This window comes from Corella eumyota, chromosome 2 (assembly GCF_963082875.1).
Source record: "Corella eumyota chromosome 2, kaCorEumy4.1, whole genome shotgun sequence".
NCBI classification, from domain to species: domain Eukaryota; kingdom Metazoa; phylum Chordata; class Ascidiacea; order Phlebobranchia; family Corellidae; genus Corella; species Corella eumyota.
This window is the reverse complement of record NC_137491.1, coordinates 10,784,236-10,805,434: the sequence shown is the minus strand read 5'-3', so window position 1 is coordinate 10,805,434 and position 21,199 is coordinate 10,784,236. Positions and strand designations below refer to the sequence as shown.

The 21,199-nt window shown below is 31.1% G+C and overlaps 3 protein-coding genes across 4 annotated transcripts; 1 reads left to right on the top strand and 2 right to left on the bottom strand.

Moving 5' to 3' along the window:
* Positions 1-193: 193 nt before the first annotated feature.
* LOC145742381 (enteropeptidase-like) lies at positions 194-5,138 on the bottom strand. The gene is made up of 13 exons (XM_082560160.1): positions 5,073-5,138; positions 4,622-4,741; positions 4,273-4,367; positions 3,819-3,987; positions 3,507-3,721; positions 3,012-3,137; positions 2,715-2,846; positions 2,581-2,634; positions 2,017-2,164; positions 1,488-1,572; positions 1,142-1,376; positions 603-736; positions 194-367 (listed from the first exon to the last, which is right to left on the bottom strand). Exons 1-13 carry the CDS (start codon positions 5,081-5,083, stop codon positions 194-196), a joined length of 1,698 nt encoding a protein of 565 aa, XP_082416286.1. The 5' UTR covers positions 5,084-5,138.
* LOC145741741 (protein DD3-3-like) lies at positions 2,036-19,253 on the top strand. 2 transcript variants are annotated; one of them, XM_082559385.1, is made up of 16 exons: positions 2,036-2,177; positions 3,023-3,171; positions 12,912-13,070; positions 13,319-13,544; positions 13,789-13,905; positions 14,525-14,611; positions 15,091-15,165; positions 15,290-15,465; positions 15,534-15,683; positions 15,934-16,033; positions 16,205-16,384; positions 16,828-16,936; positions 17,021-17,192; positions 17,407-17,575; positions 17,775-17,970; positions 18,330-19,253. In XM_082559385.1, exons 3-16 carry the CDS (start codon positions 13,033-13,035, stop codon positions 18,464-18,466), a joined length of 1,932 nt encoding a protein of 643 aa, XP_082415511.1. In that variant the 5' UTR covers positions 2,036-2,177; positions 3,023-3,171; positions 12,912-13,032; the 3' UTR covers positions 18,467-19,253. The 2 variants fall into 2 exon arrangements, with proteins under 2 accessions (XP_082415511.1, XP_082415510.1); XM_082559384.1 differs by lacking the exons at positions 2,036-2,177; positions 3,023-3,171 and adding an exon at positions 11,725-12,791.
* Positions 8,248-12,207, bottom strand: LOC145742380 (protein DD3-3-like). Its single transcript, XM_082560159.1, has 14 exons — positions 12,058-12,207; positions 11,823-11,891; positions 11,525-11,669; positions 11,203-11,331; positions 10,925-11,096; positions 10,658-10,838; positions 10,372-10,503; positions 10,169-10,290; positions 9,968-10,018; positions 9,693-9,832; positions 9,376-9,543; positions 8,912-9,046; positions 8,695-8,794; positions 8,248-8,455 (listed from the first exon to the last, which is right to left on the bottom strand). The coding sequence occupies exons 1-14, from the start codon at positions 12,205-12,207 to the stop codon at positions 8,248-8,250; spliced, it is 1,902 nt and encodes a 633-aa protein (XP_082416285.1).
* Positions 19,254-21,199: the final 1,946 nt, after the last annotated feature.

The following is a 21,199-nucleotide window of genomic DNA, read 5'->3' as shown; positions in this document are numbered from 1 at the left end:
CTTTGTTTTTAAATTTTCTGTTTGGATTTAAAAAAAAATAACCAAAACTATTCACAAAGGAAAAGTTTATTACGTACAGAAGCAAGGACTATGGATGGGCCCCTATGTGTCGGGTGGAATACTGGCGAGGACAAATAAGAAGGTAATAATATAAATACAGCAATAAAAGAATACAAAGTAGAAACAAAAATAGTTATCGTGGTCTTCCGCATTCGTTTCCCACGTAAGATCGAATCCAGGGAATGTAATTTGTGACCCGGGTGTAACCTCCCGGTTTTCCGGTCCCACAATCGTCCCCGAAACTGGTTATACCGTCTAAATACCAGCGTCCCTCCCGATTGCAAAGAAATGGGCCTCCACTGTCTCCCTGTTACACAAGAATAGTTTATTTAAGTATTTTACCATAAAATTCTAAATTACATTTACAGTATTAAATTGTAAAAATACTGGGCAAGAGTGGTTAGCACTCTAGATTGGACTCCTTTCCTGCGTGGCGTAAAGGGTCTGGACTCTAGATCTAAACTGTTATGGATGACCATCTTTACTAATAATAGAAGTGAATTTTTAAACAACTGGCCAATAACATGTTTGTATTTATGTACCTTGCAGGAATCTTCATTTAAAACACCACCAGCACAAATAATTTTTCTCCATACAAACTCATGATATTTGCACTGGGCTTCAGGTTTAACTGGCATGTCGAGTTCCTTTAACATATTTGCTGATGGACCTCGATCTACAAAAAGGAAAAACTTAAAAACGGTTAGTCTTTTTGCACGTACTTATGGATAGCTGTTTGTGACGTTGAAACATTACGAAGCATTTAGAAGACTAATCAAAAGCAGTGGTTTGTAAAGGGTACGCTGCTATAAAGGTTCACTTGCTTGTTATCCTTTTGATAACAAATAAGATGCCATACAAACCCTTGCATAATATGATAGTACTTTCATGATACATAAAATGATAGTATTATGCAAATCATGACAGTGATATACAAGGGAAGTTTCCATGGTTTATGACTGTTATCATTTTATCAGAATTGTTATATTGCTTGCAAAGCTTTTTTTACGAGTTTTTAAATGTAGTCAAACATAATCTTTGCAAAATGTATTTTATGACAATTATGCAATATATTTCTTACCCCGAGTAACACCCCATCCTGTAACCACACAAGAATCGCCTACGCCCGGAAAACCGTGGGTTAAGTTCATCAAAAACTCTGAATTCACAGCCGCGTTAAGCGGGTTAGGAAGACAGGCTGGTCTCACGTGACCAAAGTTTCGGATTGAGTCGGTGATTTGAATCAAAGCAATGTCGTTAAGGTCGTTTGCAAAGTTGTACTCAGGATGAATTATAATTCGAGTTGCGCGAAATGACTAAATGATTAAAGTATTTTTTAAGTTGAATTTTTTTAAATCAGCCTCTGAAATAAATTCCTGGTCTATTAGCAGAGTAAATACAACACTTTTATAAATAAATATGGGTACCTGAACGATTCTATTATCTTCCTGATCAAATTTCCAATATTTTCCCAGGTGAAACCAATACATTTGCAGGTTGATTGTTTCAGGCCTAAAAAAGCATAACTTACAGCCAATAAATTACATTTTATTAAATACATTTTGACTATATTATCTTTATGTGCAACTCATATCAGTTCAGGCATAAAGTTTAAAGGTTAAATTTTGTTTTAGGAGATATTTTTTAAAACAGAAGATCTTACGCAATCACTCGGGCTAAACTTTTTCGCTTTGTGCAAAATCTTTGGCGTAACGGCGTTTTTTATGACGTAATAACGTCTGCTTTTACATTTTTTCGCAATTTTTAAATACTCCTGTCACAGACATTATAGTTGTAATGGAAATAGGATTTAAACTAATTAAATTTAAAGGATAATATAGTATTTACAGAGTCAATCAAATTTGTTTTTCAGGCATTTCTAAGGCTATTATTATTTTGTTACATAATTATAAGAAATAAAAATAAAATAAGACATAGGTTGTCACTTAAACTTACATTGACCACGTGGCCTTGTCGAGAAAGCAATGCGCGGCTGTGATTAACCAATCCGAACAAATCAGTGTTCCTCCGCAGTCTGAATGTAGATCGTTGGTTGTTATTTGAACCATCCATGGATACGCACCATCAGTTGATGTTCTTCCGCCTATGGTGATATAGTACGTATTCAATTCTTTATTTGTTTTTGTTTTAAGGGTTACTAAAAGGCTTAATTAAGCAAAGGTAAAATTGCATTGTTTTGTTATGCCTGTTATCTAGTCTGGAAAGTAGGGCAGCGTGCACGCACAAGACCTTTTTTTAGTTAAAAAAAATGCACGCTTGAAATTGGCGTTTTGCACGCCTGGCTTTAAAAGTAAATACAAAGTTAAAGGTAAATACGCTAACATAAATCACGCGTAGACCGAAAATTTTGGTATGCGTGCACGCGCAGTCACGCCAATTTTTACACTTGCACGCACAAGATCTCGTCGAAAACTGCCCTACTTCCCAGACTGGCCTGTTATCATTATTTTTATGTTTGTTATATATTGTGTATAGCACATACAAAGTTTACCAGTTTACCAACAATTTTCGGTGTAGGTTTGGGAATTGGTACTCCACACTTAAACTTCGACCCTTGAAAAAATAAAATTTTTGTTAGTTACATAAACTGTACAACCTAGGTTTAATTTGAACAGTGTTTAATAATAGCTTACTGGTACATGATTCAATTTTAACACATCTATTAAACAGCCAAACGGGACGATCTGGAGGGCATTCGCAACCAGGTTGACAAGTTAGGTCCATTATGGTTGAATGCTCTACTTCCTCGCTCCGTGAATTGTCGTCTAAAAATGAAAATAACCACATAGTAACATATACATTAAACAAAACAAATGTTGTAACTTTAAACTTAATTGTATATTACTATTTCGTAGTATTAACAAATAATTATAGTGCTTGATTTGTTGTTATTTTGCGAGATTTTATACTTTAACCAACTCCTACCGCACTTTTAATACAGATGTTCCATTCTCCAAATATATCTGGCATAATCATCTCACACACGAGGGCGCAACGACGCGGACACAACGTGAAAAGTTTGCCGTTGTTGCAAGTCTGGGGCTTCATTGCAGCATCTAAAACATAAGTAACACACCTACTAGGTCAAAGGTAAAAACTTTTTTTTATTCGCCACTCTTTACTACAGAATAGTGTTTTAAAACATACCAAAAATAGAACATTGTTTTAAAATGCTGATAACAATTTAATTTGTGTAAATATACGAATATTGAAGGTTATACTTATATGTAAAGTTCATTTTGTATTTTGTTTTATTTATAACTTAAACAATTAAAATGCTAATCCAGTATTATAATTTTATTATCAGTCCAATTATGCGTTAAATTTACAAATCCCAATCACTTTATTTTTCAAAACAAAAATGTCAGTTTTAAAAAGTTAATAAGATTTAAAAAAAATTTAATAAAAAAGAGATAAAAATTTACCTGTAACAACGCTATACGCTAACTTAAAGCCTCTTCCCGAAAAAGAACCGTCTGACGAAAATTCGATTTCAGTATCGCCATTGTTAATATATTCGGAGGATGGTAGTAATTCACCGCATACATTTTTAGTCTGGCCGTTTGATCTGTCCTTAATACTTATCCAGTCAAACTGGCATAAGTTAAAGCAAGTACCGGCGCCTAAGTCACAGGCAGCACTATAAAAATGTAAAGTAATTACTAAATCTAACTAAAAAACTTCATTAATAAATAAAATCGTTAAAATATTACAATAAATTTTCAAAAATTACAAACATTGGATCTTCTAAATCAATGTCCATAAATTTAAGAACGACTTTCCAACCGGGCGGTGCCCGGATATTCCATTTGCACCGGGATCGCTCCGGGTACAAGTTTGGGTATTTTGGAGTTGATATTATTCCATTCATGTTTGTTAAAATTCGCGGTCCTCCGCAGCCGGATTCTTTTAAAAACACAAACACACAAAAAATCGATATAAATTAGTTGTTTTATTTATTTTTTGACTGTTTAAATTTTCTTTTAAATTGTGTACAAAAGTAGATTATTAAATTTTTATGCGAACTTGGAATGATTATAATTATTCATTTGTTTTATTAAATAAGAATTTAAAGTTTTAAGAAAAATTGACTGTTGTGCAATTTTAAATTGACAAGACTTTTAGCAGGTGTATTTTGCTAGTGAAAATTTTATTTAAACTTTATTATTAACGATTAAATTTTACATCTACCTGCGCTTTCGCAATATCCACTTGAGCCCACGGAATACCCTGGACAACATTCTTCGATAGTTCGCGTACAGGTTTCGCGGAACTCTTGACGATATCTTAGTAAAAATTAAAGAGTTAAATAGAATAACAACAGCTAAAAAATAATAAATAAAATATTTTTAGCATTAACATTTAGTCAAATAATTTCTAAAATTTTACCAAACAGATGTGGATTAGGCCACTCTGTGTATGTGTTTGTTGAAAGCAAATTTCTCAAATATTTTAATGATGTTTCGTTTCTTATCTTATCTCATGTTGTTTAAACTTTAGGATTCTTAGTCAAAATTACTTAATAAAAATAGTAACTTACTTAATGCATGGTGTAGTATAAAATAAATAACGACAGAATCCATTGTAGGGAATATTGATTGGTACTCTACATCTGTATTCTTCAGTTCTGTTGCATGTTACATTTCTTGGAGTTGCAACTCTGTAAATGCATTAATTTAGGTAAATGATATGACTACAATGTTAAAGGGAACTAAAAAACCTCCGACAAGGTATAAGAAATTGTTTATTTGCAAAAGTGTTATTGTTTTGTTATTTATAATGGCTGTATAATAGTTTATTACTTATTGTCTATAAAAGAACAAATATAAAAAAACATGTCAAGTTTTATACTAATGTGTAATATTGCCTTGCAAATTCTGTTATCGCAACTTTAATTGACTACTTAGTTGGAATAACAAAGTTTAAGCTATAAAATGCAGTTAATTAGCAATTTTGTTTAACAAGGAAACATAACGGTCGTTATTCTGTACCTTCTAGTCATTTGTGGCTGAGTGAGTATCCGGACTAGTTCGTCGTCAAGTTCGGCGACTTTAACAATTTTTCCCCGGTCATTTATATCCACCCCTCGAGTCTTGTTTTGTATTAATTGAACATAATTAGGAAACATGGGCATGTCATCCCCGATTCGTGGCAAAAGTTCAATTGAATTGGACACAGTTTTAATAAAGTTTTCAGCCTTTTTGTTTCTGTGTCTCCCGATTAAGGCAATTCTAGTAACTTCTTCTTTAACTAGCGGTTGATTTAGTTTTTCTACAGGCCTGTTGTTGTTGATGGCTTTTTCCTCTTTTGCAAGCACAGACGCAAAAAGGAGACTTAACAACCATAAATTAACACAAATTTGCATTTTTCGCCTGAATGTCGCCTGCAAATCTGTTGTAAAATTTATGATTTGTCATTTTTTGTGAACGTCAAACTTTACTCTTGGACAAATTGTAAATTAGTGCTGTCTATTTTTCTTTATGGTTATTTAGATATGTTTTTCCCATACCTTTGCTTTTTAAATTAACGTTTCTAGAAAACTGTTCTCACAACTAAACCGTAATACTAATCTAAGTTGTGCATACACGTTGAAGCTGTCTGTGCAATCACGACCTCGTGGAGAAATACCTTAACTCCGTCGCTCATTACTAATCTTATATAAAATCACACTCATAACAACAGCCTAGGGTGATAAATATTATGCTGATGCGTGTATCAATTTGTCGACCGTAAATAGGCTGACGATAAAACAATATCCGAATTGGTTTGTAATTATAAATGGCTTGGTTATGAACACGTGGCGTGTTAGAAGGCGGCTTGCTGATGGTTGTTACGTGTAATTTATACGTGGTTTAATGCATTTAATTAAATGCATGTTATAAAATATAATCTTATTAGCTTAAAAAATAACAAAACTATAGAATAACATTTATCAAAAGTTTTAAATATTTTTTTGTTTTTTTACACGTAAAAAGTTAAAATTATATGGGTGATATTTGGGTTATGTTTGTTTTTGTTCCACCCAGTCGGAAGTCTTCTTATTGTAACCTGGTCACGCCGAATTATACGCAACTTACCTAATTGCGTATTGCGCATGTCGTTACTTGAAACACTTAATTAGCACGGTGCAATTATAAATTGCTGATTGCGTTATTTGAAAATCAATTTATTAATCAAAATCTGTTTTGTTTTGCTTCTAGCGAATTATAAAATATATTTTTAATTTAATTTTAACTTAATTTATTTTTTAACTTTAGTAATGTTTTACCTATAGGTATAAAACTATTATTTTGGGTTTTCAAAATTATTTGTATATCGAAATATTAACCTAAGCAAACCTTGTTATGATTTAAAAATACATTATTTTAAAAGTTTAAATTATTCAATTTGCAAAGTTCAATAAGTGACAATTGAATTTGATTTAATTTGCTTATATACTTATTAGTATTCCTCTTTATTATCACGAACACCATTTAATCGTATGGTGGTTTACATAATATAAATTGTTGTAATTGTCGACATTTTCTATACATTTATCTTAAAAACAGCTTATAATTGCTGTGTTAAAACGAAATTAAATTTATATTCTCACGTTATTATTTATTAAACATATCATTTACCCTTTCTATTTATATCGTCTGCCTAATGACTTTAATTGATTATTTTAAATTAACTTAAGCCTACCGTTACATCTGTTTTTTTGCTAAATTTTTTTGTGATTTTTACCTTTACCATAATTAAACAAATTTTAATATAAATACATTTTTACAATGAGTAGAAAAAATTTAGTAACGGTTATTTTTTGCGTTTCTGTTAACGCAATTTTAAGTTTTGCCAAGACCAGCAAATTTTTTTTCAGCGCGTTGCTTTTTTTTCTGAATAACTCGCACATGAAATTTATTATCGATTGTCAATGCTGACGTCCACCCTTCTGCAGATCCGCTATAGTTTTGCTTTCGAATCGCGAAAAATGCACCCAATTAAGTACCAGTTAGCACCTCTACCTGTCGTTAAATATAAGCGATCGGTTTATGGGCATCAGAGAAAAAAACGCGCCCAACGGGCAAGATATTACTAGCGCGAATCTAAATCAACTTAGTGATGAAGTTTTTTCATCGAAAAAAAATTGATAGCTCCGTTCCAAGTCGAGACATTACCTATATTCCGAGGCCTCTGGCTAGGGCTCAAAACGTCACCTTAACTATATACACACTATAAGTTTATCGCAACATTTGACAAAGTAATTCGAACATTAAAAACCGGTAAGTGTCGTATTAGCGTTATCCGATATAGAAAAATTGATTTTTAAACGAGTTGTTATGGTATTGGGACTAAAATAGAATTTTCGTAATTTCTGTAAAAAATTTATCGGTTTTGTATTCATATAAGAATTTGTAAAGTATTTTTAGAGCATCGTAGATGCATTTGAATATACGTATATCGACATTGCAAACAAAAGTTTGTACTGCAAATTTTTATAATATACCAGCGTATACTTTACTCTGTCTACCTAGAATTTTGTTTTATTGTTTAAGAAAGAATTTCGTTGTTTCAGCGTATTCATAAAAGTGTGCAAGTATTTAAGTTTATGATTACTGCGAACAAAATGTTTATTGCCATTTAGCGGCGCACTACAGATTAATGAGAGCTTAAAAATACAACTTCAACACTATAACGATTCCTAATATTATGACCAAATACCTTCAGTACATAAGTAGTTAAAATTTTTTGTTACTTCACGCTCTGTATTAATACCAAAGGTAATTTCTGGGTAATGATACATTTATTTACAATTTTTAAAACATAAGCAGTGCATTAAATTATTACAATATTAATATATTTATATATAGAAAATAACCACATCACATTAAAACAATAACAAAATTAATATAATAATTATTCAAAACAATATTAATTTTTTTTATAATGATTTATACGGCTTGGTAAATATCATAACAAATTTTTTAACTCTGAAAAACTTACATTATAATATAGACAAATGTGATATAATTTTCGCAATCAAATTTTAAAGTGTTTTAAATATTTAATATATAACTTTTATCCAATTTCACAATTTTTTTTGTCTTTATAAATTTTCGTTAACCACTAATATATGGAGTATAATTATGTAAGCATAAGTTAGAGTGAATCCTATTTTGAGGAACTTTATTTTCGATCCGTTACTATGATGTGACCTTTTTGACTCCGATTGCTAAAATTGTTGTTTCGGCTACACATATAGTAGTACCTGCCCTTTGAAAATTTCATAACCAAGCCAGCGAAAGTGGGGGTTGCATTATCTAATTGGTTTTGGAGGCTGGCCAATTTTTTCTCCACTGATTCTCCTTCCCCACAATCCTTAGCATGTTCGCATCTAAACCAAATAATGTTTTCACAGACGGAATTAATGAATTTATAGCCGATAACCGAGCCAAGTAATAATAAAGGTTTGATTTGAGACTTTGTATTACTTAAATGTCTTTTAAAAAACTAAATCCGTAAACTGAAAAAGTTCGTTTAAGGACCACGAACTACTTTTAAACTTTAAATCAATTACACAGATTTTCTTTATAGTTATTATACAATCTAACAAAAATTTAAGTTTTTTTTTACGTGTAGTATCCTGACGACGCTAGTTGTATTGCAGCATTTTTAACTTTTTGTTCACGGGACGAACCGTAAATTCCTAGGCTACTCCATATGACTTCGCTATCTACATGAAAAACAAAATCACAAACATGATACAGTTTTAGGTAAAAAATCTCCGAGTTTGTTTAAAAAAGGGGGCTTTTGTTGTAAGATTTTTTTGTACAGATCAATATTTGGTTACTTTTAAACATCTTGGTTTGTTTATATGTAATCGGAATATTTTTGGATGGATGGTCTAACTCAACAATATTGTTCCTGTCTGTTCCATCTAATCCTTCTCCCGCATCTCCGGTTTGACCATCTCCCCCAGGTGCTTCTTAAAAATTGTTTTAAAGTAAACTAATTAAATGTTCAAAAGGAAGGTTTTTTGAAGGGGGATAGGTGAAGATTAATTTTTTTAACGCATGGTATAATTAGGAACACTGTATATAGTTCTAGTTTGTAAAGGATGTTTATATTACTCATGCAGTTTATTTTAACTTTAAATAAACGGAAACCCCTGCAATAAATCTAATTTGTATTGTTTCCTAGTGTGTATTACTTAGTATCATCTATTCTGTGCTATACCACAACTATATCAAATATCCGTTTAAACTAAGTAAAAAGTGTTTCTTGCTACATTAAGAATACACAAAAAGTTTTTACCGTTGTCATGGGTGTTCGAGCCAGTCCATTGGAAGTGAACGTAGTCGTCTGAATAGATGTTTAATCTTGTTGGAATAAAATCGTATTCCACAGATGGAAAGTTCTGAACGATGTTGCCTCTTTTACCACGCACGTTTAAATTGATCAACCGCACGTTGTCTTTGATTTCTAAAACAAAATATATTTTAACTTGACATTGTTTTATATTGAGAAAAATCCAAACACAATTAAATTACTACAGTCTTATGTTATGATGTTACACATTCAGTAGCAAACCTAAGACATTTTTTAATTAGATTTTTTTTTAAATACTTAACCGTTGGGTCTTGGACTCAACAGAAACACGTGACTTCGATCCTGGAACGTTCTTCCGACGAACTTTGGATTCAGGGTTAATGGGAGATCAACTCGTTTACCAACATAAACAGTAGGATTTTCCTCAATTTTGTAAGTATTGCTGTACAACAAAGTTAGTTTATTTTAAACTTAATTTTGTTCATGGTAAAGTTATTTGCAGTCAGCACGTTGCTCAAAACTTTGATTGCCAAAACATTCTTAAGGTTATGTTTTAAATTTCAGTAATTTAACTTACTAGCCAGGGCTTTTTGAATTGTAATCATTGCCGTATGTGGATATGTTGTATCTATAAAAACATAGTTAGAATTAATTTTACGTTTTTAAGATGATTTAGGGTTGGACAGTCATTTGTTTATATAGCCTAAGCCTTTTCTTTTTAAAATGCATTGGTAATAACATTTTAATATTCATATGCCAACAAGTCATTTACTTTTACCTAATGCGAAAAACGCATTGTTGTTTGTTCCCGCTTGGAAAATGCGGTATCTTCCACATATACCGTAGTGGTACTCCTGTTGGGTCGTTACCAAGATGGTTGACGCGTGTCCAACCCGCTACCTAGCGACAATTATTTTACTATTAAAAAACTTTAATACCACAAAGAGACTTACTAATGCGATAAACATTGTTTAGGTATACCCTGCAATCCAACTTAGGCATTTTCACAAAGCAAGCTGTGTCGATTTTTTGTTTGTTGATTATCTTTTTTCGATCGTAGGGATAGCCCCACATGTACTCTATGTTGCTATCTTTGTCGTTGTTGCTTAAACACTAAAATAAATCAATTTAAATCAACATTAATAGATCAGTGTAATATTTTATTTAATACTATTAAATTACACGATTATTTCGGGTAGTACTAAATAGGTATAAATACTGAAATTTCTATAAAACGTAATTTTTCTACAATTTTTTTAATACTTACACTTCCCTTACTTCTGTAATTTTCAGCAAGTTCCAGATAGCTGTGAAACTCCATCCATTCCCCATTGTTATTCTCGCAATCGTTTTGATTATTTGCCGACTCCCCGTACATATATGAGCCACCAGAATTGGTGACACACTGCCCGTAAGTTTGATTGTTAAAACTTGTATTTGTGTACCAACTACAAGAAAACAACCATCGATGTTAAGTGTATACCGGTAGGTGAAATATAAACTTTGATTTTTGCATCACAGTACTATAACTTACCTACATAAACTTTGGTCATTTACCAATACAGCAATGTCTTTCCATTCGGTTGGATGCCAGTACGGATAATAATCCCTTTCTTCTGGGCACTCGTAACCATAACGGGTTCCATCCGGGTTCTGCCGTGTGTTTTTTGCATTTTTACCAACATTCACTCCAGCATGGTAGAGTCCTGTTAAAACAAAAAAACTACCCGTTATTTTTTTTGTTTGCATATAAAGCTTTTTTGTAATTTTTAGAATATTTAATGTAGAATATTAAAACGGTACTTAACATACCACTATTTCTATCTCTTTGTGCACAAGCTGTATATGATTTTATGGATTCGTGGTAACCTCGATCTTTGTCAACGTTGTTTTCGTCTTGGGTATTCGAGTTTATTCCATTTCGAATAGAATGTAGTTGATCTTTTGTTAAATATAAATTCATGTTGAGTATTATTGTGTTAGAATGCCAGCAGTCCACTTATTTTATTTAGTTTGATGGGCTGAGACAATACTTTATAAAAAAAAAACGTTTTTTGTGACTTCCTTTAGTACCGGATAAAGGCGAGGCCGTTAGGTAAAATCATTAAAAAACTAGCATATCATTCAGACTAACCATTATAATCTGCATCGTGACACATAAACTGCAACACAAAATTGCAGTGTGTTTTTTGACCAAAGTTGTTAACTCCGCAACCGTGCTCATTTGTCCATTCCAATGTCAATTCAGAACTACCAACCTGCCCGCTTTGAAAGTAGTCCTAAAAAAATGCTCGTTTAAAAAAGCAGTGGTTATTAGCTTGTCGATATGTTGGTTTTATACATTTATTTTTGCTCCTTTTTTGCATGTATATTAAGGACTATGAATTGATGTTAACGCTAATTTGCTTTTTAAATATTAAAAATCAGGTCACCATTGCATATTGGGTACTTCCATCTTTATTTGTATGAACTCCATGATTGTACCCACCCCTTTCGTTGTTCTATAAAGAATACATTTACCACATTTTGTTATCTTATTGTTCTTATTAATTTTTTTTCATACTTTTATTAATTGCTGTTTCTGAGGTAGGCAAGAAAATGAATGCAATACAAAACGCAAAAACAATACTTAATCTAAGTTATCAATTAGGATATTATACTAATTACCTGGGAATCAAAGAGTCGGTACTTATTAGTTCTAGTCGCAGTTTTTTCTTTTAATCTGTTGTTGCAACCTCGCATATTATGAAGATAAATGTGGCATGAAATGTGCTTTAACACACAAACAAAGAAAACTACCAAAACCAACCCTTTCATTTTTTATTAAATACCTTGATCAATTCAGACAAAGTTTAAATTAATTTTAAAACTATTGTTTTTAATTGTTAACCTGACTTATTCCTGCAGCTTACCTATATGTTAGCACAAAACAAAATGTAAGCCATATTCCAATTTAGTTGATAAATTTAATACGGGTTATGGATAATTTTTTTTGTTCATTTGACAAGTTTCCGACTATTCTTATAATGGGTTAAAATATTATAGGTTAAGGTAGTATATAAAATCAATTCTGTTTCCTTCCAGGTGATGATGGATTCCAATTGTCAGGCTTTAGAATTTTACTTAAAACAGTGACTTCCTCCAATAGAAAAAAATATGAGGTTCTTACTACACTGCGCATTGTTTTAACCAAAGTGTTTTACTTTGTCATATTAGTTGCACTTATAGGACATTGATTTGTATATTACAATTTATTTTGTTTTTAGTGTAAAGTGGGTTTTTAAAAGTTTAGTCATTGTTGTTTAAGGTAAATGCATTTCGATTAGGATGAAGAAATCTATTTTAATAGGTTTAACGTTAATTTGCTTTGCGTCTGCAGATTTATATTTGCACAGTTTAAGGTAAGAAAGATATGATTAAAAAACCCACGCGCTTGCTTTAAACAAATGCTTATAAATGTTTGGTTCAATTGTGCGTTGCAAATAAACATAAAATGAAATTTTTATATATTTTGTTTAAAGGGGAAGCAATAACCGCTTGAATGAAGACGTCAGGGATAGAAATAATGCCAACCGCCTCTTTGACTCACAAAATAACGAAAGAGGGGGCTACAACTCCGGCTACGGAAACACTAACGATGTAATGACGTTTTACGGAGGTTCAAAAATTAAAATTGAATGGTTGGTGAACTTTTATATTGACTAATCTTATTAAATGTGCGTTTATGTTAACTGAACACAAATTTAAATGTCGCTATTAAAGGTTTTTTAAATTTTGCAGTTTGTAATTTTTTTCTACACACTATTTATCAAATAGTAAAGTAGGTTAAAAATTAAATTACCTTTTTAAAGAATAACGCTATTGTGAAGGTAAAATAATTGTAAAGTTAAAGCACTTTAATTCGTAGCCTTTAATAGTTCTTTTTTAGGACCAACCAACATTCTTGTGGTGATGAAAATAACCACTGTGAGATTATTATCCAATACATGTGCTCCGAAAATTTGAGAGACGGAAAGTCGGTGGGAAATCTCAATCCTATTATTCCTGATTCTCTAGCAAGCAATACTGACAATAAATACGGCATGCACGAAGATTTTTACCATTACCAACACTGCAAACACCGTAAAAGAAACAACCTGTTTCTTGGTGACCAAGTAAGACTAATTAATTGTTGTATGTTTATAGTAAAATTTGCTAAGCATCGTAAGTTTACAAAATAGGGTCGTAGGTTTATGTATGCAAAAAACGGTTTGTGTTATTTTAATTTTGTTCTGACCGTATATTTTAATGCGACTAAATATTTTCTAATTTTAAATGGCTTTTATTTTTTTATTTTTTATTATGATAAATTTTATAAAATAACAATTTTAATTATTGGCTTTACATGTTTTACTGCAGAAATTATTGGCTCTAAAAGCGACCAATACTCGTCAGAATAATGCTGGCACCCGTCGTGGTTTTGAATGCCCTGAAGAAAGGGATTATTATCCATACTGGCACTATTCTGAATGGAAGGTAAATCTATATTTGTTTTTATGTTTATTGAAAACCAGCGAACTCAAAACAAAAGTTTGTTATAACACATTTTTTTTCTTAAACAAATATGTAAGTGTTACAAGGAAAGTTTGATCGTCTCGTAATTTACCCTAACGTTTAGGTGGCGATATAAAAAAGGTCCTAATTGTATCATCCCTCACTCTTAACTGTTTATTAGGACGAGACGATCTCCCTAATTTAGTAAAGCTTAGGATATCCCGCTTTAACGGTCCACCGTAAAAACCAAGTTGGCTAACTTTTAATATTCGATAAAAACTTGCAATAAGAACATAAGAGTAATAAAACAGTATAAAAACAACACAACTACACCTAACCGCACCCAAATCAGCACTACTTTTGGTAAGCGCCACATACAACAGTAAACGCTTCAATCAGGTTTAGGGCAAGGAATCCAGAAAAGGTTATCAATTAAATCTACTAGGGCATATAACGGAATATCAGGTGTCAGGAGCCACCGACGCATGACGAAACATCTATGTTACATAAGCTTATATTGGCTATGGGTTAAATTTTTTATTTTTGCTACATGTTATTGGTATTTGCATAACTTATTGACTGGAGTTTTTATATTATTCAGGACATTGCAGTTTTGACAAATGATTGTAGTAGATGCGAAATGTACCAACGTGAAAGTCAAAATGTGAAGGACAAGTACTATTGCAAAGTAACAAAACATTATGTAGTTTATGATTTAACTATTATGGAATAACTTATTTTTATCAATTTCTTTATTAATTTGTATATATGTTCAGTTTTAAAAATTACTTAATGTCTTGTTATGGCGTTTACTGCCTAAATAGCAATTATAGCTTTAAAGCATAGAGTAGGTAAAGCTATTAAACGCTTTAAAACAGGTGGAAGATGCGCTTTTTTTAGAGTAATTTATTTAACGCTTAGATCGATTAATTGGATATATTTTGATTTGCTAAAAAAATTATTTATTTTGTTTATAACATTTAGGTTTAAATTAGGGATAAAATTCAAATGTTCTTAATTTATTTTTATATGTTTTTTAAACGCTTTTGTTTATAAAACGCTTTAATTAATTTACCCCAAATAACGAAATATATCTTCCAACTCGCTTTATAGCAGTTTATGTTTATTTTACATCAATGCTCGCTAACTAATAGCCTTGATTTACAGGTGGTAAACTATGTATTAGGGAGTCAATTAATTCCTATTACAAGGGTGGAATGTGAACAATTTAAACTCCATGGGGTATGATTTTAGAGATTTTTTTCTTAAATAATATTTTATTATATTAAGTATGTACTTAAAATAAACAAAACTGCAAATTTTAAATTAAAATTCTATACACTACTCAAAACCCTTGCCCAATAAGAAACAATTGGGGGTTTGGACAAAACGGGAGTCATTTGGAATTGACCCTCCCGTGTGTATAAAATCAAGATGGTCACGTGACAATCATCACGGCAACACGATTGGCGGTCAGATGGCCAGTTTTATTTGGACAGTACCGGACAACGTCAACGAAGACAAGTGTGCACTTCGAATGAGGTTGGAATAATAGCTAATTATCTCAGTCTCAGATAAGCTCAACTTAATGTGAAATCAATTTATTATAGATATAACATTTCTACGGGAGATTTTAAGAGGGACTTTCCCGAAATAGAAACATTTGCCGGTAACCCAATATTTGATGTGTTTGGTTTAGTTAAGTTAAAACTTCAACTTGCCATCAACACTGCTCAGTTTGGAAGAACATTTCAGGATAGGTATAAATGCTAATCTTAAACTTTAAATTTTTAAACCTTAAAATTGATAATATAAATTTAAATTTAAAACATTTTGTTACGTTTCATATTTTTAACAGTTGAGCCTTAATATTTAATTGATTTTATTCTTTTTTATTTTTTTAAGGAATTTAATATTTTGTGATTTAATTTAGCAAATGCTTTTTAATTTAAAATAAGCAATCTTTGCACATGAGAAATAGAGTTAGTTTTTAAAAAAAATTTTTTTAAGGAGTCATCGATTTTCCATTAAACCAAGACCATCTAATGTAGAAGACGATGTTCAAATTACAAACATTCAGGTTCGAGGCAAGCGTGGAAATATTGTACAGGTAAGATTTGGCATTTTTTGGGGAAAAAGATTTGCTGTTTAGATTTTTTTTTCAATTTAGATTTATTTTTTGATTTTATATAGTGAATAATTTTTTACAAAATGTAACCCTCTTGTGAATGTTGTGTCAAAAATGTAGGACTCTAAAAATGTTTTATTTATCTTTTACCAGGTTTACCCTGGTGTAGAATATGATTTCACCCCGAACCATGCGAAAATGGAAAAGGGCTCACATACTCATTTTCAGTGGACAGGATCAAATAACAATCCTATTGATGATAATCCCGTTGCAGAGGGATGGCAAGGACCTGACAAAACTGACAGACACAATGCCATTTTGCTACGAAATATAGTAAGTTTTAATGTGCGTTTTGATACTTTTTTAATACCAGTAAAAATTAAAATTCAAACTTTATTATGGTGCGTCGGTGTTAAATACAAACAGGATGTAGTTATAATTTAATAGGTCATTTTATTATGCTAAAAAAGACAAAAGGTAGACCATTAGTTCCTACCCATTGTAAGTATTGTTAGGATATCAACTAATTAATTATCAACAGTTTGTGAGGCGTTATTATAAAATATAATTTTCCTTTTATAGTATGTTGTTTATAGCGGAACTAAATTTCCGTATTAACCAGAACTTATGCATACAAATTATATTCACGCGTCTAACAAAATTAGTATTTCCTTGCCTAAGTAATCCTGTTTGTTTTAATTTATTGTTTATTTTATATTAAGTTGATTGTAGACTGTATATATATAAAAGTAATTTGTTTTTTTACATTTGAATAGACTGGTCCTGGAAACGTACATGGTTATCTAAATGCAATTTATCCTTCGGACTTAGAGAAATCCTCATTTGCTGGAATGAAAGATTTAGATTCTTTAGCCAAAGTAACAGGTAAACAACTTTGTTATTGCATTTACATTAGACTATCTAACGAAACCTGAACAACACTTTAACTGGTCAAATTTTTTGTCTTAGGTAAATTTTATTACAACAATAGGCTTCAAAAGGTCACTAATAGCGGGGCATTCAATTACTTTTGCACCCATAATACTAAATTTGGCGAACGTAGTCAGAAAGCAACATTGGTGGTATATGATGAATACTTACAAATGTACATTGGAGAAGATGGAGCTGTTTTAAATCTTGGGTATGTTAAAATATAATTTTTTTATTTTTATTGTAGGTAACTTTTGTAGAAGTGCAATTGTGATAAGTATTTAGTAAATAAACAAGGAACAATTAGTTTGTTTATAGACGTACGCTAAAAGTTTAATATTTCCAATATTTAATTACCTTTTTTTTAATAATACTTATCATAATAATGTTGCATTACATCATATTTTCACGTTTTTTCTCTGCAGGCCCACTGTTAACATTACAGTTCCTGAGGATGCCCTTCGTTGTACAACCTATGTCGAAGTAGGGGTGATCACAGCGGAAAATTATTGGCCTACCCCTCCACGGTATTGGATTAATCCACCAAGATATACCGACTTTATAAGTAGCATAATACACCTTTGGATTGATGAGGTAAAATTTGTAAAAAACCTTTAAATTTAAATTAACTTATTGTAAAAACTACTTTTAAAACAAGTATTGAATAATTTTTGCTCGGTATCATACCACATGAGTACCTTTTTTTAACATAATCCTCATTATTAGAGACTGTATTATTATTTAAAAATGGTATTATTCTTGCTGTGAATATATTCTTTTAAATTGTTGTTAGGAATTACAAGAACCGGTTACAATAAAAATCCGCCTCACAAAGTTGAATGAAAAAAAGGTTCACGTGTATCATTCACCACGTGGAAATTCAAGTTGGATGGAAATAACTGACGTAACCTATTCTGGATGGTTTGTCAGTTTCGAGACTGAATGGGACGGCACATTTGTCGTTGCAAGAGAACCAGAGATTGCATCGGGTAAAAAATAATTTTCTTTTACAAGGGTTTATTCTCAAGTACATTAATTAATAATAGTTTGGCACCAAAAATGGCCAGTCAAACTAGTTTTCAATTATGGTTTAAAATCTGCAATTTTGATTAAAATTGGGATGCAAATTTTTAATAAAAGTATTGTACCTAATCATTTAAAAATAAAAAATATATAAAGAAAAAAAAAATAAATAAAACTAAAAGATAAATACTAACTTTTTGAACTTTGGTAAACCAAACATATTTTAGTTGAATACATATATAACGTTTAATAATTTACATAAGTAAATACATTTATTTTAATATCTAAGCTTATATGCCAAACTTAATAGTTTATCTTTATATAGGTACTGGAATAACTGGAATCATTATTGGTGTTGTTATTGGTGTCCTCATTCTTATTGCAATTATCGTTCTTGTTATATGGAAGTTCTGCACTTGTTGTACTTACGAAGGTTTAGGTGGATATGGTGAACGAATTTAGTTTAAAGATAGATTAGGTAATATTTGTTTCGCTTTTTTAAAAGTTGGCTTTAGTTTATTACCAGTTCTCCCTTATCTCAAAGTTTATGTGGTATTACTCAGCTTATTTTAGTTTACTGTAAAATGTTTATTTAACAACTAAATTTAAATAAGTGTTTAGATTATTATTATGATAGCATTTTAGAGAGTCATTTGATTTTAAACGTCGTTAATAAGATATTGTTTATGTGTTTGTTCTATAATTAGGTTTATACACATGTTTATTTGTAGTTATTGTATTGCTTTGCATATCCTTTGCAATGTTTTAAAACTGCTTGTTAATTCAAAAAATTAATCAAATAATTTTCTCTATATAATTCTTAATTTGTAAAATAAGAAAAAATTTAGCAATGACAAATACGCTCATTTCTGTGTTTTTTACAAACCTTATATTATTATTAATTTACATGACGTATATGTGTTACAAGCACTTTTTTGTTTTAGTAAATTGCTATTACAGGGCAATTGGCATATTAAACTAATTAATTGCTGACGTATTGATGAGCATTACGTTGTTTATTAAACAACAGCCAACTATTATCAAGCATAAAAAATATCAAACAGAAATTAAAATCTGCAATATTGCTTTTAATTTGAAATTTAAAAATTTATACTGACATTGAAAATCATGTTTTATCTTTGTTTAAGTTTGGGGTGAATTTAAGTAACTAGATTGTAAATCTGAATTTAATTACAAGGGCGTTTTTGTGTTATCGTATTTGCTTTGTAACAAAATATATTATAATGTAATAAACAGTAAAAAACGATAAATACATGTGACAAGTTTCACCATTATCATAAGTTTAAGAATATTTTTTAAGTAACAATGTTCCTGAGCTTTATATAACTAATAAGTTTCACATTTGTGTTAAATTGAAGATGGCAATATATATAAAACAACTATATGTGGGCAGAAAAGGTATATATGTACGATTACATGACTTGTTACATCTCATATCCCCAGTTTAAATCAATTAACGGGATCGATTGAAACCACAATATGTCTAATTATGTTTAACTTCCAAGCCTCGCTTGTAATTGCCATCCTGTACTTGAACGTTATCGCCTAACCTTTCGATAGTTAAGTTCAGGGTTGACTTGTACGTTTGTCCGGTCGAGGTTTTTCCAACCTGGTAAGACGTTAGCTTGGCTTCTTGCTTGTACCTTATTTTTTCCAGCTTTCTAGTCCTAACCAACCCAGATTTGTAATAGTCAGCGTGTTCGGTTTTGTCCAATCCTTGCTGGGGAGGGTTAAGGCTAAATTGGAATTCCTGGAGATGGTAAGTGCTGTGTGATTCGGGCCACATCAGTAAACTTTCAACGTGCTGGTGACATACAAGTGATGTTTCTTGATCGCACGTCATTGTGATTGAAACGGAAGTGACGTTAAGTTATTAAAACGGCACGCAAAGCTTTGTATAGGTTTTCTATTATATTGTAATCTAAAATAAATAATTGCATATTAAATACTATATACTATACTATTTAGTGTTTAATCTTTTAACATTTGCTTTAGTATTCAAAACTGGTTTGCTGAAGTAAAGAAATTTTAAAAGCTGCTGACTAATATTATGCTAACATAACTGAATTGTATTACTGTTACTGCTAAATTGACTGTCCTATAATCCAATACCGGTGTTTCTGTACCCCGAAGGTTTTTATAAACGCAATTATACTTTATTGAGCTTCTGTACACCGTATCGAGTTTCAAAAATAAACCTTACATTATTATAACCCAGTCAGTAACGATGAGAGCCGTAAAGAGAAGTGGGCAGGCCGTAACAAAGCTTTAAAATAAGCAGCCTCGTCAAATCGGTAAATACTGTAATTATGTTAACTATGCGGTTTTTCCTTCGTCGTGCATGAGATTATTATAAGGTAAAGTTTTTGACCTAAGATAGCTATCATCTATCATGCAACAACAAATAAATCGTACACTAATTTCTATTTTACCAGGTCAACGTCGTAAAACAACAATTTAGATGCGGTACACAATAAACCTAAAACAAACATCTATAAAACTTTTTAGTACAACTAGAAGCCCAATTCAAACAGCATATTTTTATTATTCGACTATAATTTACATAACTCTAGATTCCTAAACAGAAACCGAAATGAATTCTTTATTCAGGTACTTGCTTTTATATTTACACCACTGAACGCTACGCCTATTTTATTCGCACGGAAAAGCTATGATAATGGTACGGGCGGCTTTTGTGTATGTTGTGACGTCATAACAGAACACACAAATATGAATAGGTGCGGCCTCGATGTGCTGACGTCATAATGACTTAACTAGCGATGTAGGTTTATTGATGAACAGACCGCAAAAAAGAATATGGTGATTTCTATAAACAACCTAACTTTTATCTTTAAAAAAAATATAATCTTTAATATTACATTTTTTATATTAACAGTCTCTATCCGTATAATAAGTTGTTATTTAATTTCTTTATCATCACTGTTAAAAATGTTTAACTATAGGTTATGTAGCTGGAATGTTACAAAGCGTGGGCTACTTTATTACCCAAATAGAAAAATTTACGCATAATCAGGCGTGCGTGAAAAAAATGTTTTGCGTAATGACGTAACGAAACGATTTTAAAATTAAAAATACATGTTTGATTTAAAGGAGAAATAACAATAAGGTTATTTTTAAATGGAGTTTATACAATACGATTTGTTTAGACCGTCA